This window comes from Paroedura picta, chromosome 1 (assembly GCF_049243985.1).
Source record: "Paroedura picta isolate Pp20150507F chromosome 1, Ppicta_v3.0, whole genome shotgun sequence".
NCBI classification, from domain to species: domain Eukaryota; kingdom Metazoa; phylum Chordata; class Lepidosauria; order Squamata; family Gekkonidae; genus Paroedura; species Paroedura picta.
In genome coordinates, this window is record NC_135369.1 from 55,828,028 (window position 1) to 55,855,346 (window position 27,319).

The following is a 27,319-nucleotide window of genomic DNA, read 5'->3' on the forward strand; positions in this document are numbered from 1 at the left end:
TTATAATGATCAGCTCTGCAGGCAAAAATGGCTCCTTTGAAGGCTGGACTCTGACACATTGTATGATTTTGAAGTCCCACCTCCAAATCTCCAGGAATATTTGCAACCCAGGGGTAGCCAACCTCCAGGTGGGGCCTGGAGAGCTCCTGGAATTACAGCTCAAAAGGAAAGCACAAGTATGCCCACAGACTCCTCTGCATTGCTCTCGGAAACGCCTCCCTCCCCTCAGTCAGGGCCTGTCAGAGGCTCCTTCGCAGCAGGCCTGAAGGGAGGGGGGAGAGAGCACACTCACCAGCCACCTGCCAGCTCTGTCAGGGTTCTGAGGCAAAATGAGGGAAGTTACAGTTGGACATGACAGTTAGGACAGCCTTGGGGTGAAAAGGGCTGGTGCAGCCTGGCAGCCCTTCTGACCTCCTCTCCCTGGAATGGTCAGGGGCAGACTGGCAGCGATGTCTCCAGATTGCCCCAGGCAGCGCTGGGCTGGGCTGGGTGGGCAGGCTCTGTCAGAACTTTGGCCCAATGATTGAGCCAAAGTCCTGAGTGGGCGTGACCTGTCAGAGGCAGATTGGGCCCTGCCTCTGACAGGCTACGCCCTCTCTCCACCCACTTAGCCCTTAGCAAAATATTATATAACAGCTCCCACTGTTACAGATATGAAAACAAGCTTAATAATTGAAAATTGAGAGAGAAGAAACCTAACAGTCTGCCTAACCATTTGGTTCTGTTCATGAGGCAAGCAGGGAGGAAGTATGCTTAAAGAAGCAAGAAGTCTCTAATGAGCCAATCAGGTCACTAGAAGAGAGTATTTGAAAAATGGCAGGAAGTTTCACACACATCTCCAATGTCTTCTGCAGGATACTCTTTTTAATCATGTACACTGCAGGTCTTGCATATCCCAACACATTGTGTATCTGTGTATCTGCTAAGAAGTCATTGAAATCCCACCTGCTTTGCACTGGCCAATGCAATAATGCTGCCATAGGTGTGGGGCTTACTGCTTGAAATGGAATGGATATGTGCTCTTGATAGTTCTAGCCTCCCCAAGCCATAGTCCAGAGGCAATAATATTAGTCACAGAAAATTATGTTGTAAATGGATCAAGGTAAAGCAGAAAGTGCTTGCAAAACATGACAGAGCCTGTCCTGTGCCTGGAGGAGCAACCAGGTTTTCTAAGCTCGTTATTTCATTTGACTGATGCTATAGCAGGCTATGGTCTATAGATATTTACAACCATAAGAGCTATTTCCCCACTCTTCAACAAGGGACAAGTGGTGCTTGAGGAAATTAAATGTAGAGAATTTTGCAGTACATTTTGCAGTTTAAGAAGGACAGGGCTAAGTTTTGCCAGAAGCTGTTTCAACACATAAGGTTATTAAACTGTCGAAGTTTGCTATTGGGAAAACTTAAGGATTGCATCTCCCAATTGGCTATATAATATTTTCAGTATCCGAATAATGTTTAGTCACTGATACTACATGCTGCTGCTGTTGGGTGCACATCATCACCACCACCTCACTTGTACAAGCTTGTATTTCAGATCACTTAACCTAGAGAACAAATTTATTTCGGCTCATCTTGACAGTTGGAACTTTCCCCCTAATCTAGCTAGATCTGTGTGTGTATAAGGTGCTGTCAATGTTTAGCTGATTTACAATAATCCCATAGAGTTTTCAAGACAAGAGACATTCAGAGGCAGTTTGACATTGCCTTCCTCTGCATAGCCACCCTGGAATTCCTTGGTGGTCTCCCATCCAAATATCAACCATGGCTAACCCTGCTGCCCTTCCAAAACCTGACAAGATGAGTCTAACCTGGGCCATCCGGGTCAGGGAAGCCAAATTCTGAGCACCATGTTTTAAAATGCCCTACCAAGCAAGAGATGTCCCAATAGAATACTGAAGATTATGGAATCCAAATCTCTCCCAAATAGCTTTATATGGTTTTATTCATTTAGTTAAAATATTTATATGCCGCCTCTTCAGGATCTACTTCCTGCATTAATCATATGGAAGATTTTAATCCATCAAGAAGCACTCAAACACTTTCTCAGCATTTTTACAGTGATCATGAATCAAATCGCTGGACGCTCCACCACAGCCAACAACACGTCGCACGCCGGACCAGGCAGCCAGTGCTGGCTGCTGGAGGAAGCTTCAGGGCCCCCCGGCGCCGCCGCTGCCGCACTCCAACACGGGGCGCCAGCCACCCAGCTCCAGCGGCGCCGCACGCAGCCGCTCCCGCCTGCCGACCCACCGCCGGATGCTCCGCCGCCACGGCATGTTGCCAGACCGCCCAGCCAGCCAGCCAGCCACCGCCGGCCGAAACTCGCGGAGCCACTGTGAGCCGCCACAGCCCCTCGACTGCCTCCTGCCCTCCCGCTTGCCAATGCACCAGGTAGGCCGCGAGGCGCCAGGCCCACAGGATGACCCCGCCCTTGCCAAGCCAGGCCGCAGAGCCCCGCCTCCCTCATGGCGCGCCCCACTAGCGCCCGCTGCATTTTGAGTGCAGCGGGCTTATTTACTAGTATTCAAATAAAACTTGACAAGTTCTTTTGTGCCATCTTGTCTCCCTTCAAAGTTCAAGTGTCAATTCCTGAACCTGTTTTACATTGTAAGGTGATATCCCCTACACATTGTCAGAATTGCAGGTGTGCATGCTCAGGACACTGTTCTATAACTGGAGTTTGAACAGCTGCTTGACTCAAAATAAATTGTAATCCCCATTTAATAATGTGTTTCTGTATGTGACAGCATAACGGTTATTATGACAGCAGCGAGGAGAAGTATTGTTAAATCTAGCTATTGCATCCTTGGAGTCTTCTGGAGATCAAGGTGGTTATTTGATAAATTGAATTGCAGGTGAAGTCAAGTTAGGGCTGAATCTGTGCCAAAGTAACAAATGGTGGGGTAATCTGCTACAACATGCAGGATTATTGAGTTGTAGATACTCGTAATTACTAATAGGACTCATTTTATTAAAATTTGAAGATCTAAATGAAATCGAAATACCAAATTATACCATGGTCAATTTCCAACCATATAATTTCCCAAAGAAGGATTACTTCTAGGATTCTGGGAGAAAGGGGAGGAGGTAAGGATTCACTAAAAGGATTTGAAGGACCTCACTGCTACATTGAACGGTCACGTTAATACTCGAGACACTGCTTCTGCTGTTATTCACTGGAACATCGAGTGGTGATTGTCAAATAATACAGGTACTCTTTGTGAGTACCTTAGCTGCAAGGACAAAGACATTAAAATGAGGTTAAATAAGAATCAGAATCTCCCCTGTCAGAACACACAGGTTTTCTTATCCAAGGGGTTAGGTATTTCACCCAGAGGCATAAAGAAAACAACACATGCTCTGGATGACATAGAAGGCATTTAAAAGTTGTTTGGCTATAGGAGATGTGGAGAAAGGAGCAGTTGTTGAGATCAAAAATTCAGCCCCCTCTAAGACTCATCAGCAAAGAACTATAGCATGAAATGCAATAAGCATAGCTTTTGCTCAGTGCATGACCAAAGACAACCTGCAACAGCCTAGATTTCTATTCTCATACATGTTAAAAAGTATCCAATATTATTGAAGATCATCAACTTCTTCCTGTGCAGAATGTTTGTTCTACTAGAATCATAGAATCATAGAGTTGGAAGGGGCCATACAGGCCATCTAGTCCAACCCCCTGCTCAACGCAGGATCAGCCCTAAGCATCCTAAAGCATCCAAGAAAAGTGTGTATCCAACCTTTGCTTGAAGACTGCCAGTGAGGGGGAGCTCACCACCTCCTTAGGCAGCCTATTCCACTGCTGAACTACTCTGACTGTGAAATTTTTTTTCCTGATATCTAGCCTATATTGTTGTACTAGTAGTTTAAACTCATTACTGCGTGTCCTCTCCTCTGCAGCCAACAGAAACAGCATCCTGCCCTCCTCCAAGTGACAGCCTTTCAAATACTTAAAGAGGGCTATCATGTCTCCTCTCAACCTCCTTTTCTCCAGACTGAACACTCCCAAGTCCCTCAACCTATCTTCATAGGGCTTGGTCCCTTGGCCCCAGATCATCTTCGTTGCTCTCCTCTGTACCCTTTCAATTTTATCTACGTCCTTGAAGTGAGGCCTCCAGCACACAGTACTCCAGGTGTGGTCTGACCAGTAAGGTGTGGTCTGACCGTATATACAATGGGACTAGATGAATTATTTCTTAGTGTCTGGGATTGTCAAAATACAGCAACCATGGCAATTCATGTCTGGGATATTTGGGATGTCTGGAATATAGGCAAACAGTAGTATCTCCTTATTTATAGAAACTGGCCCAAGTAGATGTAGACATGATGTAGGATAACATTTAGTTCCATGTAATGGAGTTCGGCAGAGCAATCCTGGGCCTTGGCAAAACTATGGCGCCAGTCACCCCCACTAAGGGGATAGTTACCCAGTGCTGTAATGGGGAAAAGGTGCCTCAACAGTGTTGCCAGATGCCACCACAACGACATCCATGGCGATTCAGCTTCAGTGTCCCAGCATCACTGCGAGGCCATGATGGCATGATAGACAAGGCAGACAGGAGCAAGGGGAGCCATGAGATGAGAGGAAGCTAGGGGATTGAGAGGGGAAGCCTTGAGGACTGATACTTCTCTGCTTATGGACACCCCTCTTAAAGAGACCTGCTCCCATCTCAAATATCTGCCACCTGTCAGTTAGGAGGGGCATAATACCTGTCAGGCCTGCTGGCACCCCACAGTGGTGCTCTGTAGATAGAATACACAGAACAACAGAGGCTGATAACAGACAATAATATGCATGTCTTGGTGCCTCCCCTGCTCACCACTATTTGCTGCATCCAGATGTCTGCCTATGCCCATTGAGCAGGCATCCCTGTGGTCCTTCGCATACCATTTTCCACTGGAGGCCAAGCAGGAAGAAAGGCAGGAATGTCGAGGGGCCTCAGAGAGAGAAGTCGCTTAGAAGACTCAATGTGCTCCTGTCTCTTATCAGTGTCCCTCATAATGGCAAGAAGTCCCTCCAGGTGCCCAGCATCCCCTGGCCAGAAATAGGCAGATTCCAGGCACCTGCCCTCACAGCCTTGAGCCTCTGAGGTCTCCCCCCTGTCAGCCAATCTATTTTTTACAATGGTTTGATCCTCTCAACAGGGGGAGGGACAACAGTGACTGCAGAACTAGGAATTTCCATCAGGTGAGACTGCCATGCCATGCACAAGTTGCACCCCAGGTCAGAGGCTCAAGTGTAATTTTTGCAAACACCACGGAGGATGGAGGAGGTTCATATCTGTGAGGATGACCAATCTCTCCACGGTGCATGGATGCTCCTAGCACTGTGAGCACGGGACCCTCAGGTAGCTGGGGTCAGGGTTGTCAGACTTTCTGGTGGCACTGACTCTCACAATAGCCTTCAAGCAGCATAGGCCGACACAGACATCAGTTGCGATGCACTTTGTTTTGCCCTCAGCAGCTGAGGTTGCCTGATAGGTGCCATTGTGTGCCTTCTCAGCCTCTTAGTTACATATGCAAATACCCCAGGACAGCTGAGATCCATAGAGGAATGGCCTCTTAAATTGACTATCTCCACTCAGCTGTGCACAATGCTACTGGCCAAGCCTCCATGTGTTGACAGCCCTTACAGTCAGCAGCACTGTTAGAGCAGTGGTTCCTATACTGGCCATCAACCCACATTGGCCCTGTAGGCCCAGGGACTTCTGCCAGGACTGATCCATTAGCATGTGCCCATACCATTTAAGTCTGTGCTTGCTGATAGCCCAGTCTGTCTCTCCCAGGGATGCTCCTTCATTTTCTGGGTGTTTGGTCTGTAATTTTGTCAGAGGGAATGCTGACCTCTTGCACAGCCTTCCCTTTCCACCCATCTGTGTATGCTACTGTGGCAACATCATTGTCAGGCTGGGCCCCTCACTGAAGTTCAGTATGCAAGGATTATCTGGCTTGCACTGCATCCTCCATGCACTCCCACCTCCCATGGTCCATAGCACCTGGGACCTAAACAATGGATAAGCTTTACTGAAGGGAACACAAAATGACAGTGTGATAAGACTAGGATCATGGCGTAGACATCCAGACTCCCACTCAGGCCTGGTTCTAGGTACCACCCAATGAGTGTCAGTAGAGAAGGGCCAGGAGGCTGGATGTTTCCATGGGCTCCCAAGGCCCAGCTTCTGTTCTCGGGAGAGCATATGGTGGATTTCTGCTCCACTGATAGGGTGATGGTGCTTCTTGTGGAATCAGTACCTCTACAGGCATAAATCTACCTTACACCAGTATATCTATGAGTCATGCTGGTATATGGGTCAGTCAGCTCTGTATTCCAGTTCATCCCCTTCCCTTAAATCATCTTTAAGTTTTCCACTATGTCAATAACTACGTATTTTTGTTAGCAGAGTTTCTTTGCTGCTTACCACATCTAATTTCCCACCCAAATCAACTAGGTTTGATCAGAGTCAACGTTCTCTGCAGAACAAGGCAAGCAAGATTTAGTCCCCAACTGATAAATATGAAGTTTAAAAAATTCTGCACATTTTTTTTGTCTGAAAAGCTGTATGCTTGCCATATTGGTATATATCCCAGGAGTCATGCTAGGGGCACATGCTAAGGGACTGACCTATTGTAGTTAACAGAGAGTGATGAATTTATTTTTCATGGCTAGAAGGTCTGGTTCCTATAGCGATGAAGCATGGGGGCTTCTATGCTACTTTAATATTAAGTGGCTTTTTTCTGTGGGAAGTTTGCACTAAAAATAGTAAGAATTCTCAGTGAGGATATTCTTGTGTCATATAATAGCACATGCTATAGAACACATTTTCAAAATTGACAAGTTAGAGGAAGCTGGATGTTTACAGCTCTCCCAGACAGTCTCCAGACAAGGGGATGATTGCCATTTCAATGAAGGAGGAAGAAAGAAAGGTTCTCAAAATCAGACAAGGGCCTATTTAAAATGTATTTGAGATTAAAGCAAACACTAGAAGACTCTTTAGCGGTGATTGCTCTTTTACACTATTTAGTAACTAGCTATATACCTGTCTCCAAAATTGTATGGTATGAGTGGAAAGAGGCAAATGCCAGCACATGACCTAAATAGGACTCTTGACTCCTGATAGAATTCATCTTCCAGTTCTTCTAATGCAGTAGTTCTCAACCTGGGGGTCAGGACCTCTTTGGGGGTTAAATGATCCTTTCACAGGGTGGCAAGCCAAACTGCTTGGCCGGGGGGGGGGGCACCATCCACCCAACAGCTTTGTGGGGTAGATTGACACAGAACGTTCCTCTGTCTGGAGCAGCGGAAAGGGGCGAGATCAGCATGGTGGGACAAGAGGCAGAACTGAGAAAACCCAGGGAAAAAAAGAATTTATATACAATCATGAACAATGGATCTTCATGTAATTGGTCAGTTTTGGTTTAATGTCTGTGAAAGAACACTTGCATAATTTGCTGGTCGGGGGTCACCACAATATGAGGAACTGTATTGCTCTAATGCAATAAGTAGCAGCAAATTTGTGTTGGGGATGGAAGCCTTTTGCTTGGCTGTTCCAATACACCTACATGAATAACAATTCAGAGAGTTACCCATCTCCAGGGTTGCCTAGAGAGCTCTTGGAAGAAATGGATGCCTTAGAGTAGGGGTTCCCAAAGTGGGTGGTATGCCCCCCTAGGGGTGGTGGAAGAATTCAGAGGGGCAGTGAGGAATTTGGGGGCAGTAGGAGGGCAGCAGTCTGAATCTTCCTGCTGCAGTTGCATTTTCCTAGTGAGAAATGTTCCAAGGTGGCTTGCCTTTGCCTGCCTCTGAGTACTAGCAACTTTGTTGTATTTTGAAGAAGAGTTGGCCTTTATACCCCACTTTTTACTACCCAAAGGAATCTCAAAGTAGGTTACAATCACCTTTTCTTCCTCTCATGACAACACACACCCTGTGAGGTAGGTTGCAACGAATATGCCTTGATTCCTTGATTCCTCGCTTCCTCCTAATGTAGAGACCCATCTAGCTGACAGCTGGCGTGTGAGCTGCCGATTCATCGTTGCCACGCTCCCCCAAGTGAAAAAAAAATCCCCCCCCCCGTGCACAGGCGCGATTTTCGGCTGAAAATAAAGGGAACTTGCAAACGGGGCTGTGTTGTGCTTGGTGACTTGAGGGGAGCTTTAAAGCAGCTCTGTGGAGGGACTGTAGCCGGAGAAGCCTTGCTGGGTGAATGAAGGCTCGCTGGCTCGTTGCTCTCCGCTCGCTCCGAGAAAAAAAAAATGGCGATCGCTTTGCCGGAAGTTCAGAGAAGAGAGCCAGGGGGAGGGACTTTGCTGAAACTGCAACAATGGTAACGCATAGAACTTTTTCAAAACTGTTGCAGATTGTTTGCAAGAGTGTAGCGCTTTCCAGAGGGTGAATCCACTTTTGGGGATTTCCCTGGAAGAGCTACAACGAAGCGCTTTTCGCGGGTCTGTTTCAGGAGTGTGGCAGATTGTGTGCGACGTCGTGCATAACTGCAAATTAGTAGCGTTTACAATTTGCCACACTCCTGCTACATTTAACTTGTGCAGAATGGGCCTGGTATTTCTCCCAAAAAAACCTTCACAATACAACTATCATTGCCTGTTGGTCCATATATTCATTTTGAAACACCCTAATATGATCTCCAGATAACCAACTTTAAGATACCAGTTTTTAAAGATGCTGTGATAAATTGGACTCCAGACTGAGAACCTGAGGCAACAGAGACATTATTTGTATTTTTAAGGAAACTATGTTATTGTATCTGTTCATCCAGAATTGGAATTTACCTGGTGTAAGTCATCTGCTAATTTGATAGACTGGTCCCTGGGAGTATGTTTTTTATTACCTGGATGTACTTTTTTGCATCTGTGAGATTTAATACAAGCTATGTTTTGAAAGCATAGGACCATCTTTATGAGGGCCTTTGAATTAAGGATACAAATCTGTCTTTATTATACATTATGGGTTATTATATTATGGCATATCTTTATTGCAGTGCCTGCTGATCTTTATAACCTGCAAGGATTTTTAAACTGTATCTGTATTTATTCAGCAGTAACAATATTAATAAGAAATCTTCTCCCTTACTGTTTTAAAAATGAACAGAAGTGAATCTGCAGAGGCATAAGAGAAGCTGTGTGTCTCCAAATCATTGTGCTTGATAAAATATCCTTGCTTATGTATTTTGTAAATGCAAATGTTATTTTGGGTGATTTGCACATTAGGTACATTAACTGTGACTACAACTCCACTGAGCTAATGCCCCATTTACATTTTTAAAAGGGTAAACAAATGAATGCACCATGTTTCATGAGGGATTCCAAATTTAATTTCTCACTTGTGGCAATGAGGTGAACTTCTCTGATGTGTACTTTAAAGAAAATTAGGGAGCAGAAAGTAATTTGAGTGGCATAAGCAAACATTCATCCATTTGAGGGGATAGCGGGGGGAAAGCCAACATGTCCTAGAGAAACAAATATTTCCATAGGGTAAATGCTAATAATTTAATGAAAGAAGATCACACCTCCTTCCAGTATTATCATCTCATTTTAGCCTACATGACCCCTGACCCCCATGACCTCCTGATGTTCAGTGGTCCTGAGGTAGGTCTTATAAATATCAGGGGTAGAATCTGAAGTTTTGCAGATGAGGCATTAGTTCTGTTCCTTGAACTGCTCTCATACAAAGGAATGGCAGATATTTTTAGCCATGAGACAGATCTCCCAGGCCAGAATATTTTGACCCATGGAACCAGGTGATCCTGGACAGCCAATCCTATGCTGTGTGTTATGTAGCTTGAAAGTTTGCCATGTAAGTTCACTCTGGGCTACTTGTCCCTGAAAAGAGCAGCTTCCATATGCCTCCTGCCTTTGGCATTTGCTTCCTCTTTGGTGCAAGGCTGCCTAGTTTATTCAACAATTGGAAGATGTGGCTTTCCATAGTGGTGACTCACAGCTTGCATCCCCTTTCCTTCCTCCCCAGCCAGCACTAGGGTGCCTGCCTGTAGGCAGGGCCTAGAGACCTCCCGGTATTCCAGTTGATCTCTAGGTCAGTGGTCCCCAACTTTTTTTATCACCGGGGACCGGTCAACACTTGACAATTTTACTGAGGCCCGGGGGGGGGGCAGTCTTTTCCAAGGGATGTCGCCATCACCTGAGCCCCTGCTCCACTTGCTTTCCTGCCGGTGCCCCTGACTTTCCGCCTCCCACTGGGAGGCTCTGCCAGCAGCAGCTGCACAGTGTCATGCCGAGGGGGAGCCCCAGCCAAGGCAGCCATTGGAGAGCACCAAAGGTGAGCCACTGGCAGAGTGGCAGGGCAGCCTCCAAGGCAGCAGCCAGGGAGGAGGACGAGGAGGAGCCGCGGCCCGGTACAAAATGATCTACGGACCAGTCCCGATCCCCAGACCGGGGGTTGGGGACCACTGCTCTAGGTGACAGAGATCAGTTCCCTGGAGAAAATGGCTGCTTTGACAGGGGGACTCTACAGCATTATACCCTTCTGAGGTCCCTCCATTCCACAAATCTCATCCTCCTCAGGCTCCACTCCCAAAATCTCCAAATATTTCCCAACTCAGAGCTGGCAATGCTATTTGGTACCCTCATCTACCACTGGGGCTTGACTGTCCCAGCAGTATTCCTGTCAGCAGGCTAAAGACTACAAAGCAGTAATGTGCACAAAATAATCCCAAATGATACAAAGTAAAATTTGCACGTCTTTTCATGTTTGTTCTTATTGCTTTGGAAATGAAAGGCCTTTTATCTCTCACAACTCTTGTGTTAAAAATGTTCTAGACTGCAGTTGAAGATCTTCATGAGATAGGGAGCAATCGTTATTCCTTTCTGCCAAATTCCAGCTTCGTATTTGTTAAGACATTTTGTTTCTGCTTGTGCAACAATTGTTTTAATTTAAATAACTTCTGATGTGATTTGACATATACAAGATAATCATATTCTTTCCTAGCCTCCTTTTAGTGCTCCCTCTCTTTGGGCATGTATATTGGTGTGAAATCAATGCTCATTCATAGCTCATTCATTACTTACAGTCTGTACATCTTCCCTTAGGCTATTTCAGCTGTGGGAAATACCTCATATCCCCAACAGTACTTGGGGCAAACTGCACATTACACACAAATTTAAGTAAGGAAGCCTGACAGCCATTGCTTAACATGACAAGCAGCTTCAGGATGTGATTACTTTGAGAACAAAGGTAAGCTGAACTGCTTGGATTTTTGTGTATTTACAATCAGCTCCCATGCAGTTTCAAGCGCACATTCAGGAAGTACATAGTTGGGAGGGGGTAAACTAGGGATGCCAGCTTCCAGGTTAGACCTGGAGATCCCCTGGAATGACAGGTCATCTCCAGACTACAGAACTAAGTTCCCTTGGAGAAAATGCCAGCTTTGAATCATAGAATCATAGAGTTCGAAGGGAACTCCAGGGTCATCTAGTCCAATACCCTACACAATGCAGGAACTCACAACTATCTGCCCACCCACGGTGACCCCAATTTCATGCCCAAGTGATCCCTGCACTAAAAATCTCCAGAATCCAGCCTGGCCTGCAGGAAATTCACCTACCCACAGTGGCAATTAGCAATGCAAGGAATTAGTATGCAAGGAAGGGCCACAAGAGACAGACACTGACACATCCCTTCCTGCCCAATCACAATCTGCCTAAGTTCATAAAATCAGCATTTCTCTCAGATGATTATCTAGCCCATGCTTAAAAACATCCAAAGAAAGAGAACCAACCACCTCCCAAGTAAGTCTGTTGCACTGAGGAGCCACTCTGTTAGGAACTTATTCCAGATGTTTAGCCAAAAATTTTTTGAATTAATTTCAACCCATTGGTTGTCTCTCTGGGGCAACAGAAAACAACTTTGCTCCATCTTCTATATGACAGCTCTTCAAGTATTTGAAGATTGTTATCATATCACCTCTTAGCCATCTTCTTTCCAGCCTAAACAGACCATGCTCCCTCCACCTTTCCTTATTTTTTGTAAACCACCCTGAGCCTCACGGGAGGGCAGTATAGAAATATAACAAATATAAATACATAAATAAATAAAAATATGACTTGGTCTCCAAACCCCTCACCATCTTTGTAGCTCTCCTCTGGACACACTCCAGTTTCTCTACATCTTTCATCAGGTGTGGTGCCCAACACAGTACTCCAAGTGAGGTCTTACCAGAGTGGAATAAAGTGGTAACATCACCTAGCACGAGAAGACTGAGGAGAAGTAGGAATTGAGCAGTTCAGCCTTCTCCTTACCACCTGTTACAATTTCACATTCTGGTCCCTGTAATGGTCCTACCATGTCCCCATTCTTTTTCTTACTTTGAATATAACTAAAGAACCTTTTTTGTTTTTACTATTTCTTGCTAGCCTAAGTTCATACTGAGCTTTAGCTTTCTGAACACTCTTTGGAGGGTGGACTCTATGGCATTGCACTCCAATGATGTCCCTCTCTTCCTCAGCCTCTACCCCAAAAATCTTTAGTTTCCCAACTTGGATATAGTAACCCCACCCCTCTATTCCATGCAGGTGGCTGAGGGAGACAGACCTAGGATGAACAACTTCCTATCTATTCCTTCCCTCCAGACTCACATCCTCATTCCAAAGCTGCTTTTCATGATTAAAAAAATGAACACCAAGGCTTTGCTATTTGTTGGTGCATGTAACATATCATCCTGATGCTTTCCAGGGAGGGAGAAAGTTTCAGTCCATGAGAGAACTGCTGTACTATGATTTGTGGCTTAATGTGATTGACAAGCCAAGGAGCGGGGGATGGGGAGAAGTTCAGCTTGTTTTCTCTTGCAGCCCTTCGGGAGGCAGAAAGCCATGATGGGGCAGAGGGAAAACATGGAAGGGGTCTCCCCACGAGGAGGGCTGAAACGCAAGGTTTACCATCCCGTGTTTGCAAGCAGGAGGCCATGTGCCTTTTGGATCTCCGTGTGGAAATAATCTTGCTTTATCACTGGGGACATTTATATGCCACCTTCTCAAAGCAGTTTACAACTAAGAGAATAAATCAGAACAATGGATATCCAACCAATGAAAAAACCATTAAGCAAGCTGCCAATATTAAAACAAACCAATGCCATTCAAATGAGCACTGGCATAAAAACAGCCTAAAGTACATACCACACTTCCTAAAATGATAGGTCCGAAGCAGGCCATGTCATGTTGAAAAGATAAATCCCCTTAGTTAAGCTGCCTTGAGCCAGTGTCAGCCACAGCAGCCCAGCTCCATGGCCTACAAGGCAATCAGGGAAGAGGCGCAGGAGCAGGTAGAGGAAAGAGGAGGACAAAGAGGCAGGGGAGGTTCTTTTTCTGGGTGCAAAATACAATCCATGCCAGAGAAGAATTGAAACTGAAAGATGAATGTAATGAGCTTCTGAAAGCACCTTGCTAAAGTCCATTTCGCATCAATGATGCATGAATGCTGTCAGGAACTCCCCTTCGGAGTTCAGTGGCCATGTAGGGGGATGCATAAATCTCTGCAAGGCTTAAAGGCCCAGTCTTGGATATGTTGAAATTTGTTTAAAAGCAGCCCATTTGAAGAGTTGGTATTACTGTTTTCTTTTAACATGTTGTAATGACCCTAACCATGTGATCAATACCAGTTAGCTACACCTTTTGGGATGCAGAGATTAGTGCCTTTGCCATTCATACCTAGTGTATACGCCCAGTTATTTGTTTGGAGCAATGGTTGCCCATTATCTGAAACCTGTATGGTGCAAAAATACAGGTGCTCCATAGGAATGATTGCCTGTGGTGTGAAATATGAGGCAAGGCAGCAGTTATACACACACGCATCAGCCACCCTTTCCGAACAGCACCCCTCAGCACTCTTAGCCTTGAAAAGGGGCGTGGGAGTTTCACCACAGGCTAAAATGAGACTGGAACATATCCTGCCTAATGAGAGACTGAATCATGCATGCATTTTCAAGCATTTTAATTCTCACTCGAGAATCTTCCGTGCTACTGTGAACATGCCTCCATTCACCACGTTTAGTTTTCTCATTTCATAGGTCACTGCATGCCTTCCAGCTCATGCAGGGTAAGGCATTCCTGTACTTGCCACCCTAGCGGCTGGCTCCTATCACCCTGTCACTAAACTCTGGTGCCATTTTAAGAGGCGCAATCCTACCCTTCTGCAAAGCAGGGTGTGTTTTTCTTGGTAGTACCTTTCTATACATTTGAAATGTTTTAAAACTTAAGATTCTTATATTGGATTCTGTATATTTAAATTGCTATGCTTTTAATCGTTGCAACCTGCCTTCAGCCTTCAGGGAATGGTGTGCTAGAAGTATTAAATAGAAATAAATAACTGCTCACCTGGCTCTCTGCTCCCTTGAATTTTGTACCAGGTAAGTATTTTTGTTAATTTTTCCTTGATTGCAAGGTGATTATTTTGGAAAACTTTGCCTCCAGAATATTTTAGGGGCTTCTTTTTGGGGGAGGGGGAATTGACATGCCACAATGTTCTCTAGCAGAGCTGCCTGGTAAGGTAAAGGTAAAGGTAAAGGTATCCCCTGTGCAAGCACCGAGTCATGTCTGACCCTTGGGGTGACCCTTGGGGTGACGCTCTCTAGCGTTTTCATGGCAGACTCAATACGGGGTGGTTTGCCAGTGCCTTCCCCAGTCATTACCGTTTACCCCCCAGCAAGCTGGGTACTCATTTTACCGACCTCGGAAGGATGGAAGGCTGAGTCAACCTTGAGCCGGCTGCTGGGATTGAACTCCCAACCTCATGGGCAGACAGATTCAGACAGCAAGTCGCTGCCTTACCACTCTGCGCCACAAGAGGCTCTAGAGCTGCCTGGTAGGGGCCTTTTAAACAAACCTTAGAAGTATTGGGGATTGAGTTAGTGGAGGTAGCCAGAATGGCAGCCAGTCAGTTAATGAGTAGGTTTCTGGCTAGATGATTGCTAGCCAAGAAATGAAGAAGTATGTAGAACATTTTTCTCCTTTTGAAATACAAGGGAATCAGGGCAAAAAAGAACACCACATAGCACATATTTAATTTGATATGTTTCCTACCACATTGGCTAAATATATTTCCCATGTTCAGAGGCAACATGACACTGAAGACTGGCAGTTGGGGGACAACAGAGGGGGTGACTATGATCATAAGAATAGCCTCCCTATAGTCATGAGGCTGGCTGCTGTGAAAAACAAAAATCAGAAATGTTTGATCTAATCTGGCAGTAATGTTCTCATTTTCCGTAGAAAGTGTTCCTTTAGGGAGGGATGAGTATGAGCATATGCTGATGCCTGTGCCCAGGGAGAGAGCTGAAAAAAGGAACTATGACATCTTGGCCCATCTCTTCCTAGAAATCTTCACTCTTGAAAATGACATTCAGATGCTGAAGAGGAGGACTTTCCAACTGGCACATGAATTACTGCTGGTGAGGCTATGGACTATTTCTGCTGGGTTTCCCCCACCCCCTCCTCCTGGAGAAAGCTGGAATGAAACCTACCTTGGACCCCCTTACCCTAAATACAGGAGGGAGGACTTTGAATACATCTGTGGGTAATAAGAGGATCATATGGGCTGGGGGGAAGAAGCTCTGGGGAAGAACAGTCATGGGAGATGCTGCGGCTTGCTGTAGAAGAGTGGTGTGAAAGCAAGAGTAGCTATGTGCTACCCCCCACCCCATCTAAACCACTAAACCCCTCAACATCGGGTAGCCCCCTCTATAAGACGATTCATTAGATAATAGGAGATATTTTTAAAATTGCTTTTAATTTTTTGTTTATTTAATAGTTTATTGTGAACTGTATTGACAGATTGTTTTAAAGTGTTGTGAGCTGCCCAGCAACAGGCACAAAAGGTCGTCATATAAAGTATAAAGATAAAATAATAATAATAATTAGAGGAAGTCAGTGCTGCTGCTGCGTCTGCAATAGTGATTTATTCCTCCCCCTTTCCCCCCCCTCTCTCACCCTGTGCTGAAAAGAACTGGGTTCAGAGCTTCTTCCTCCTTCTGCTGTGTTTTCTCGCCTACCCACTTGTGTTATTCGTGGCCAAAAGGGCAGTTTTATACAGGGAAACAACAAATGGGGCTACATTCTTAAATTCTATGGATGGAGGGCTGCAATGCCTCTCAGAGAACCCTTCATAGTTGGACACACAAATTGCAGGAAGGAATAAATGCAATGTTATATCCAACTTCCCTGTACCATCATCAATTGTCCCCCCGCCTGGACACACACATTCAATTCTATATTCACACATATCCATTGCTAGTGAGGCAGAGGCTCAAAAGCATTAAAGAGGCATGTGTGAAATCAGTTTTATCCTCGGTGTAATCCTCAATTTTCCACACAGAAAGGTCAGCATATCAAAACAAATCTGTTTCAGCCTATAGGTGGCATTAGGATGCAAAGTTACACTCCTCTCCTTGGCTTACAATGGGCAGCAGGCAGCCTCCAGCTGAAAGTTGCTATCTGTTTGTCCTCTGGCAATCTGCATATTGCTGCCTGCTTATTGCCAAGACTGTAGGAGTCAGACCCAAAGTTGTGTGAAGAGAGTTTTAAACAATCAAGATACGAAAGTCCTGGCATCAGTAATTTAATGCTTCCACGGTAGACAGGACTGTGAAGGAGCAGAGAGGGCGCTTTCCCTTGTAGTATTATGTGGTATGCAGAAAATATGGCTGTTTTTCTAAATGGTATGGGTACCGCCAAAACGAGGAGGGAGAGTAAGAGAGAGATGATCCAAAGGAAATATTTACAGACCAAATAAAGTGAAGCCAAACATTTATTTGAAAGCAAAACAATCATACTTACATTTGATGCTCATGTTCAAACTCTTTGGAGCAGATGAATCAACAGCAGCTGAATTAGAAAAAAAAGGTCGGTATTTCTTAATACTGTATTTTCAAATTACAGAAAAAAGCAATGAATAGTCCACTCAGCCCAGATGGTCGATTAAGGCTACTGAAACTCTGGAATTAATTAAAACAGTGGTATCCTATTGACAGTACATTGATCTATGTTTTATATCATACAGCTGAAGACTATATATGCTGCTTCTTATAGTCAATGCTCAGATTCTTATTAGTGTTATATTTATTATTTATCAGATTTATGTGCTGCTCTTTCTCTCCAAAATGGGACTTGGGTAGGATAACAGCATGATAACACATGATACGAAAAACAAAACACACAAACTTTAAAAATACAAAACCATTAAAAATCTATCCCCATTAAAAACTATCCACTATCTAGTGGGATGTGCGTGTGTGCAATTCAAGTCATTAAGGCTGCTGAGCATGTTTCCATTTCCCTGAATAATAGATGAAATGTTGTATTTCAGTTCAAAATTAAGCAGCAAAGTTGAAACGTCAGTGAATTCTGAGCGATGGGGATAGTCCTCAGATACTAAGATCTTTTGGCCATTATCCCCTTAGTAATAACCATTCAACATCACAGTAATCCAGGACTATGCCACAACCACTGCTGCTGAAGAGGATGAAGTCGACCAGTTCTGTGAAGCCCTACAACACCTTCTAGAAGCAACCCCAAGAAATGATGTGCTTGTCATCATGGGGGATTGGAATGCTAAAGTAGGAAGCCAAAAGATAACCGGGATAACAGGCAAGTTTGGCCTTGGAGTACAAAATGAAGCAGGGCACAGGCTGGTAGAATTCTGTCAAGAGAATACAATGGTCATAGCAAACACTCTTTTCCAACAACCCAAGAGACGACTCTACACATGGACATCACCAGACAGTCAACACAGAAATCAGATTGACTATGTGCTCTGCAGCCAAAGATGGAGAAGTTCTATACAGTCAGTAAAAACAAGACCAGGAGCTGATTGTGGTTCAGATCATGAGCTTCTTGTTGCAAAATTTAGGCTTAAATTGAAGAAAGAAGGAGAAAGCACTAGGCCACTCAGGTATGAACTAAATCATATCCCCGATGAATATATAGTAGAGTTGACAAATAGATTTAAGGAAATAGATCTGAAGAGTGCCTGAAGAACTATGGACAGAGGTTTGCAACATTGTACAAGAGGTAGCAACTAAAACCATCCCAAAGAAAAAGAAATGCAGTCTGAGGAAGCTTTACAAATAGCTAAGGAGAGAAGGGAAGTGAAAGGCAAGGGAGAAAGACAAAGATACACCCAAATGAACGCAGAATTCCAGAGAAAAGCTAGAAGAGATAAGAATGCCTTCTTAAATAAACAGTGAAAACATATAAAAGAAAACAATAGAATAGGGAGGACCAGAGAGCTTTTCAAGAAAATTGGAGATATGAAGAGAACGTTTCTTGGAAAGATAGGTATGATAAGGGACCAAAATGGTAGGGACCTCACAGAAGCAGAAGAGATTTTAAAAAGGTGGCAAAATTATAAAGAGGAACTATACAAGAGCGAGCTTAACATCCCTGATAACCACGATGCGGTAGTTACTGAGCTGGAGCCAGACATGTGAAGAATGTGAAGTCAAATGGGTCTTAGGAATAAAGCTAGTGGTGGTGACAGTATTCCAGTTCAACTTAGGAATAAAGCTAGTGGTGGTGACAGCATTCCAGTTCAACTATTCAAAATCTTAAAAGATGATGCAGCAAAAGTGCTACACTCAATATGCCAGCAAATTTGGAAAACTCAACAAAAGCCACAGGATTGGAAAAGGTCAATTTACATTCCAATCCCAAAGAAGGGCAATGCCAAAGAATGTTCAAATTACCACACCATTGCACTCATTACTCATTCATGCTAGCAAAGTTATGCTCAAAATCCTACAAGCTAGGCTTCAGCAATATGTGGACCGAGAACTTCCAGAAGTACAGGCAGGATTTCGAAGAGGCAGAGGAACTAGAGATCAAATTGCCAACATACGCTGAATCATGGAGAAAGCTAGGGAGTTCCAGAAAAACATCTACTTCTGCTTCATTGACTATGCTAAAGCCTTTGATTGTGTGGAGCACAACAAATTGTGGCAAGTTCTTAAAGAGATGGGAATACCAGAGCATCTTATCTGTCTCTTGAGAAACCTATATGCAGGTCAAGAAGCAACAGTGAGAACCGGGCATGGAATCACTGATTGGTTCGAAATTGAGAAAGGAGTTCGGCAAGGCTGTATACTGTCGCCTTGCCTTTTTAACTTGTATGCGGAGCACATCATGAGAAAGGCAGGGTTAGATGAGTCACAAATTGGGATCAAGATTGCAGGGAGAAATATCAACAACCTCAGATATGCAGATGATACCACTCTAATGGTAGAAAGTGAAGAGGAACTAAAGAGCCTGTTGATGCGGGTGAAGGAGAAGAGTGCAAAAGTTGGCTTGAAACTCAACATCAAGAAAACAAAGATCATGGCATCCGGCCCTCTCAACTCCTGGCAAATAGATGGGGAAGAAATGGAGGTAGTGACAGATTTTATTTTCCTGGGCTCCAAGATCACTGCAGATGGGGACTGCAGCAAAGAAATTAAAAGACGCTTGCTCCTGGGGAGGAAAGCTATGGCAAATCTAGACAGCATCCTAAAAAGCAGAGACATCACCCTGCCAACAAAAGTGCGTTTAGTCAAGGCTATGGTCTTCCCAGTTGCAATGTATGGCTGTGAAAGTTGGATCATAAGGAAGGCCGAGTGTCGAAGAATTGAGGCTTTTGAACTCTGGTGCTGTAGAAGACTCTTGCGAGTCCCTTGGACTGCAAGGCGAACAAACCGGTCAGTCCTAGAGGAGATCAGCCCGGACTGCTCCTTAGAAGGCCAGATCCTGAAGATGAAGCTCAAATACTTTGGCCATCTCATGAGAAGGAAGATACTTTGGCCACCTCATGGAGAAGAGCCTAATGCTGGGAGCAATTGAGGGTAAAAGGAGAATGGGACGACAGAGAATGAGGTGGCTGGATGGAGTCACTGAAGCAGTAGGTGCAAACTTAAATGGACTCCGGGGAATGGAAGAGGACAGGAAGGCCTGGAGGATCATTGTCCATGGGGTCGCGATGGGTCGGACACGACTTTGCACCTAACAACAACAACAATAACCTGGCAGGTAGGAGAACCTACAGTCTGTGCTATGCAGCATTGCTCCAAAGTAATATTGCTTCAAGGCTGCATGCTTCCTGCCTGTGTAAACAAATCCAAGATGCAATTGTTAATATAGGAAAAACAATTCCTCCCAAATGAATATGTTTAGCAATAAGCTGACTATTATATGTTAGAATAAACTAGAATACATTGGAAAGGATCAAATCCCTTTTTATTTCAGAATAAAAAGTTTTCTGAAAGCAAACAATATCTCCCATGTATGTGAAAAAACACTTTGACTCCTGAACAAACAACTAATACTATGTCTGAACCTTAGTCAGCTCAAAGACTAGGTCAAGGTTTCATAGCTCCAGCCAAGTCTACAGTTGCCAGCTCTGGGTATAGAAATATCTGGAGACTTTGGGAGTGGAGCTGGGAGTGGGTGGGATTTGGAGTAGGGAGAAAGGGATCTCAGTGAAGTATAATGTTATGGTATCCACCCTCCAAAGCAGCCATTTTCTCCAGGGGAATTGATCTCTGTTGTAGAGGATCTCCAGATTCTACATGGGGACTGGTATCTCTAGAAAGTTACCAGTTAACTATTTAGCCTGCAATTGGACTGACATTCAAATCTGTCACTTGCATGTCTATTCCTCTTACCCTTTTACTTGTACATTAAAAGAAGCTGATGTATCGGACACAGTTGTAAATATGGGCAGAGGGAAGCACTTCTCTTTCATGTTTGACTAAACGTATCATCCTCCTTCAATTCAAGAGTTTCTTGAAGCTGCACAAACAGTAAGCAGCTGGTTTAGCACAGTTTGTGATAACTCAGAGCAGATGGTAAGGAGGCTTGAAGGCCACCAAGGCATCCTCCTCTCTGGCCCACACTCAACCTGCATTTCTACCATGTGGTGACTAAGCCAGCATGTCTGGCTGATTTTTGGGTGGAGGGAGGATATAAGGAAGGAAAGAAAGGCTTTGATGTTCTAAATACAGTTCACAGGTTTGTATTGCCTAGTCCCTGCCCAGAATGTTAGAAGGTCCTCTGCAAAATGGTTCTTATTCTTGCATTAGGAAGCACTTGTGAACAACCATCTCTGTAGATGAGAGGTAAAACCCCACAACACTGGTGCAAAACCTTCAAAACACAAGTGCACCTAAGAAGATGTCCTCTAACAGTGTTGTACTATAGATTTCTCAGAACCATGTCGGTATATGGCCCATGGTGTCTCCTCCATATAGTTGGGGAAAAGACGTACTGGGACTTGAGTTTGAAACAGAAAGGGTTGTGCTACAGCCACAAGCCTCTTTTATATAGTAGAGAAGTTTCCCCAGCTTTGGGGATAATGCCACTTTTCAGGTGTTTTCTCACATGATTTTGTAAACTTAAGGAGATTATGGGCAGGTAGGGTTGTGCCAGTGCTTGGCTGTTGTGGGCCTTTCTTGCAAGCCCAGGGATCACCACATTGAAGTTGGGAGGCAAATTTCCTCCAGGCGAGAGTGGCCAGGGATTCTGGTTTTCTTGCAGGGGGAGGGAGGATCATCTGGGCACTGTGTGTGGGCAGTGAATTTCCTGCATTCTGAAAAGGGTTGGACTAGATGACCCTGGAGGTACCCTCCAACTATGATTCTATGAGATGGCATTCTGACAACTCCCTGGCATAAAAGAGACTTCCAAAAGGCTTGCAGAAATTATATAACCAAGGCTTTAGTACACATGTACTGAGTCAAAAAATATACATGTTGGTCATTTCAGGCCAAATAGTGATTATGTGTAGTGTGTTCTTCCCATATATGTGAAACATAACAACTGAAAGAAGCTCTTCACATGTATTATTATTGCATCTAGGATTTTACACGTGACTCTGACTGCATAGAGTTTAAATGCTTGAAAATGAATCCTGAAAAGTATTTTCTTCACTGAGCTTGGATTGAACACTTGAATCTTTTTGGTCAGATACCACAATGGTTTGCAGCTTATAGTTAAGGATGAACTTGCTGGATTTTGCTACAGTGATCGGTATCATTGCATGAATAAAAGAAACCTGAAAATTGGGTTTGAGTGAGATATCATGCTTGAGCGCCAAGTGTGCCAAGAATTTGTCCCTCTAAATTTGGGCTTAGGCTCGAAGGAATGCAGTGGTCTCAAACCATCCTCTGAAGGTTACAGAATGCCCTTGAATTTGTTTCCTCATGTTCAGTTTGGCTCTTTTTGCAAGACATGGCAAAAAAGAGCAAAAAGAAAGAGACAAAGTTCTGCTTAGCAGAGGCTGTATCAGGTGTGAATTATGGATGCCTCCCTCCTCATTACCCTCAGGTTGTCCAGATGCTGCTGCACGTTTATGAGCATAACATTCCCACTTTGGAGAGACTGACTTATTTTCCTTCTTCTGTAATCCTTTGTTATGTGACTTTAAAGCATTGGGCCAAAGGTGGAAAGAAGTCACCTCAGACAAGTGTTAGAATTATGACATGTAAAAAAAAGGAAGGAAGGAAGGAAGGAATCTGGGAGGTTTACCCAAAGGGAACCAGTACTCTCCAGCTTAGGTATACACTGTTCTTGTTTTTTTTTCAAAGAGTTGACCTTTTTTATGCTGTTGCCTTTTGGCTCTCACAGAAAGGCCCATTGAACTGCAATCAGTAAGAGAGGGGCCAGGAGAAAGTGTGGCACATCTGAATAAGTAAGCTATGCACTGTGGCCTGTTTGGAGCAAGGTAGGCGGAAAAGTAGATACTGTCTTGAGAGAGCAGGAACAAAGAAGGCCATGAACAAGGCTACACTGCAGGCCCAGGGTTTATTAAGAAGAGGTCTTATGGAGTATAAAAGACATACAACAAAACATTTTGGAATAAAAACAGGCCACAGCTTTTATTGATTACAGACCAAGGAGCACTGACAAAGCATGGGAGCAGATACCTAAAAATTGAGCAACCCACCTGCCACTTCATAACCATCCCACAGCTAACCTGCTGGGGAGAATCCAGGAGTGCCAAATATGAGAGGGTGGCTCACAAGGGTGGCTGCTGCGTGGTGGTACCATTTAACACATGGGGTGAGACTGAATACAGCCCCTGAGCTGGGCATACTGTGTGGTGGCTCAAACACTGAAGACACCATACAGGAATCCCTCAAAAGGGGGGAGACAGACATGCAGGCCCATCCTCCCCAAAAGGATTTGCCCAAATGCACAAAACCACCCAAATGTGACATATATTCAAATAGTTGGCTGTGACTTGACGGGTAGGTGGGGATCCACAAATAAAACCTGCACTTGTGAAGTCTCCAATCAGCATGGTTTAAATGGGCTGGGCAGGCTCTACATCAATGGTAGATCCCATCCATGAAACTTCCTGCTTCTCCTTTGGTTGACTCCTGGGATGACATGGAGCCTGTCAGTGCAGTCAGCCGAAGCTTCCGCCCTTGCCTTCCTTTTGCAAAGGGTGGGAAACCTCCTCCTTCAGCCTATGCTGCAATTCTGGCCCATGCATGGCAAATCTCAGCCATGTTTTTATCTCCAGGCTAATAATAGGCACCTTTAGTGCAGGCAATCACACTTCTCTTTGCAATGTTCTTATGTTGCTCTTATTCATTTTAGTAGCACTTTGACAGGAACATTTCCCGGGGGATTATGCCTAAAGTTATTCTGATGGCTACTTGGCTTTCCAGACAAATGGCTGGATCCAGCAGCAAATTTATGTGCATACTGGAGTCCTTGCACAATCAAAAACATTCTAAGAAATCCATACTGGCAGCTTGCATTAAGGTAAACATCGTACCCCAACTTGCACTTCTATTTGTATGAGACATTGTGCTAGTAATTCCCAATTATTGGTCTCTCTTGCATTATATCTATAGAGGTATAGCTTGCACAAGTGGCACTGTGCTAAGTGAGCTTGCATTTCCATTCACACATTACTGGATCCAACCCACAATTTAGCAATGCACTTATACTGGAAATATAACACTCCACTGCAAAATACGTCGACAATACATTATGTATTGGAGTTTCAAAAATAGTGTCTAAGCTAGTCAGCTAACGAATCACCCAGTCTCCAATCAAGCAAGAGACCCTTTTAAATACCTTTGGCAGATAGCAATTTTTTGTAATGGGCTGCCATGTGGTCTTCAGTAATGCACTGACTTGCGAGCTTGCAGGAAGAACTTGGAGAAAAGGCTAAGGAGAAAGCACGTATTTTAGTCAACATGGTCTTAAAAAGTATCTTCTTTGTATAATCCCCACATTAGGGCTCCTTTTCTTGCATTTTCTTATTAGAAACCTGCTGCAAAATAAAAGGGATAATTTAAGGGGGCCTCTTTCTCCTTGATTACTCTGTCATTATAGTTGGCAATAAATAATGTATGAGCCCAGCCTGTGTATTGTCATTACACTGCCATTTCTTCATATATTGTGTGCCATTATATTCTCTTGGGAAAATATTACAATTAATCTCAAATAAACTCTTTATTGGAAAGATTTAAATTAATGAACCAAAATAAAAAAGCAGAAAGAAATATGCATACATCCATTTCACTGCAAATATAAATTGAGATTAAAGCTCAGCACAGATAGCACAAATGTTTAAAAGCAACATGAATAAATAGGCCAATGGGATCACTTGCTTGTCCTGTATTTGGGTATATACACGTGTCACAGTGCTGGCACACAGCCTACACATATACAAATGGTATACAATTCAGAAAACAAAGCATCAGAGACTATTACTTGGATGAGAGACCATCAAGGAAGTCCAGTGTCGCTATGCAGAGAAGGGCAGTGGCAAGCCACCACTGTTAGTTTCTTGGCTTGAAAGCTGTTTGGTGTGTCTTGATGGCACTTTCTAGGGATGGGCAGAATATGGGAAAATTTGGTTTGGTTCATGGCTGAACCACAAACTGAACTCCAAACCAAATTGGGACAGTATATGAACAAAACTAGTTTGTGCTGTTCATGGCCTCGCAAATCACCACCACCCCCAACAGTTGGCCCACTCAGCTGTTTTGGGCTGTCTTGTGCAGTCTCTTTAAGGGACTGCAAAACAGTGAAAAAACAGCTGTGTGATGGGGAGGCACTCTCCATTATGCAGCTGTTTCAGATTATCTTCTGCAGCCCCTTCAAACTTTAAAAGGACTGTAGAATACAACCTGAAAGCAACAGCCGACAGAAGGGGGGGGGGATCCACCAGAAGGGACTTTACCCCCTTCCATTTAAACTCTCCTTTCTGCTCTCCGCAGTTTTTGACAGACAGCAAAAATCAAGGCCATTTAAACCCCTGTGTTCTGTTCCAAAGTAGTTTGCCTTGGTTCTTCAGTTCACAAACTTTGGTTTGCAAAACCCAAACAAGCCAAAATGTGTACTGAACTTCAGCTGCTTTATACCCATCCCTATTATACACACAAGTATAGTGATGGCATCCAGTATAATTTTATTTTATTCTGGAATTACAAATCTGCCCAACCCACTGGGCCTCAGTATGAGTTTGTTAATGTTCTCTAGTATTCTACCATTCCACAATGCTGTTTACTGTTATCACTACACTGTTGTTATTGTTTTTACCACATTATTACAAACTGAGTTATCGGTATTCTGTTTCATGTAAACCACCCTGAGCCTTTGGAGAGGGTGGTATATAAATTAGACTAAAAAAATATAAATAAATGTAAGATCGTTGGGCCAGAGCCCTATATATTTTATTATTATTATCGAACAATTAATTAACTATCTGATAGAACCTCAATAAACCTGAGCTCCGTTCACAGACCCCCCTCCCCCATCTCATCTCCACCTCAGAGGAAACTTGCTTCTCCCAACTTGTGGAAACATAAATTAGACTAAATAAAAAATAAATAAATGTAAGATCCTTGGGCCAGAGCCCTATATATTTTATTATTATTGTATTATTGTATATTAGTTAACTAAAATACGTATTGATATTTTGGGGAACAGGACAAATATTAGACTGCCCGATTTATAACACTGATATAGTTTCCTCAAATTCCAAAGTACTTCTATTAGAGACACCAAAGCTGCGTCTCTTAAATTTCTCTGGTAGCTATGCTTTGCTGGGCAGAACAGTATGCCCACCCCCACTCCTACTTGGGTGGCTGTTACTCATATCGTAACGTGCCTGGAACAAGGCTAAACTAAATTGTTATATGGGCATTCCCCTCACCAGTGTTTCCACAAGTTGGGACAAGCAAGTTTCCTTTGAGGTGGAGATGAGATGGGGGAGGGGGGTCTGTGAACGGAGCTCAGGTTTATTGAGGTTCTATCAGATAGTTAATTAATTGTTCGATTAATTGGCTAAATGAGCAGGGCTAATTAACTTCAAGAAGACTTCATGGCTGAAAGGTTTAATAAGAACAGTCACTATAGTATTTATTATTCAAAGCCAGGCAAAGAGAATACGGGTTAACCTTTGAGATTGTGGCAAAGATCTAGCAGAGCATTTCCATGGCAGAGGCATTTCCAGTGCAGAGCATGGCTTTGTATCCCCCTTTCCACCCCTTCCCGGCCAACATTGTAGTAAAAATGCCTCCTGAAATTGTATTAATTTATTTATTTATTTCAGTTTATATGCCACCCCTCACTATGATGTCTCGGAGCAGTAAAATGCTGTCCCAAATAAACAATTGGGGGTGGGGGGGTGGGGATTGGATTTGTGGTTGCAGTGGGAACAGGGAATATGAAAGTCATGTTTTATAGAAACTCTTCAGCTTCTGGAAATGCTCTACTGGATCCAAGCCTTTGGTTAAACCTTAACAAAGCATAGGATGTATCACAAGAATCCAACAGGAGCAACCCTTGCATACCATTGTAATTGGCAGGCGACCCTTTTGATACATGGATTTTTTTTTTTTTTTGCAGAATACAGATCTTGTAAGTGCCAATAAAGACCTTATATAAATAGTCAAATTAAAGTTTTGCACGTGATAGAAATAGTGCTAACTATTTGAGTCGGACTATAAATTGTGACTTTACAGTGCAAACATATATAACTAGGGGCAAAGCCCAGTGTATCCAAGAATACAATGGGCGCTAGAGCTTGGCAGTGGGAAGAGGAAGGGGAGGAGTTGTCCAGTCTGTAAGGGCATGGGGTTGAATGTGTGTGTTGTGTGGGAGGTTGTGATGGTGTAGTGGCAAATGAGGGCGTGGATATGGAGATATGGGTGTCAAGAACCTGTGGTGTGGAATGTTCATTGAGTATGGGAGAGGACTGACCTTTGGGAATTTTGGCATAGTGGTTACAGATGAGCTTTCCAGAGCCATGTCTTCAGATATGTGAAGGGAAAATCAGACTGGAGACTCTTCTTAGGGGAAGATT

At 43.9% G+C, this 27,319-nt stretch overlaps 1 protein-coding gene across 2 annotated transcripts in view; it reads right to left on the reverse strand.

Annotated features, from left to right (window-relative positions):
* Positions 1-27,319, reverse strand: part of LOC143838215 (spermatogenesis-associated protein 7 homolog) — a 91,044-nt gene that overhangs the window by 42,676 nt on the left and 21,049 nt on the right. Inside the window, exons 3-4 of one of the 2 annotated variants that reach the window (XM_077339231.1) lie at positions 24,079-24,171; positions 16,801-16,848 (exon numbers count right to left, since the gene is read on the reverse strand). In XM_077339231.1, coding sequence (XP_077195346.1) covers positions 16,801-16,848; positions 24,079-24,171 — 141 coding nt within the window. The remainder of the gene's footprint in view (positions 1-16,800; positions 16,849-24,078; positions 24,172-27,319) is intronic. The other variant, XM_077339240.1, reaches the window with a different exon arrangement.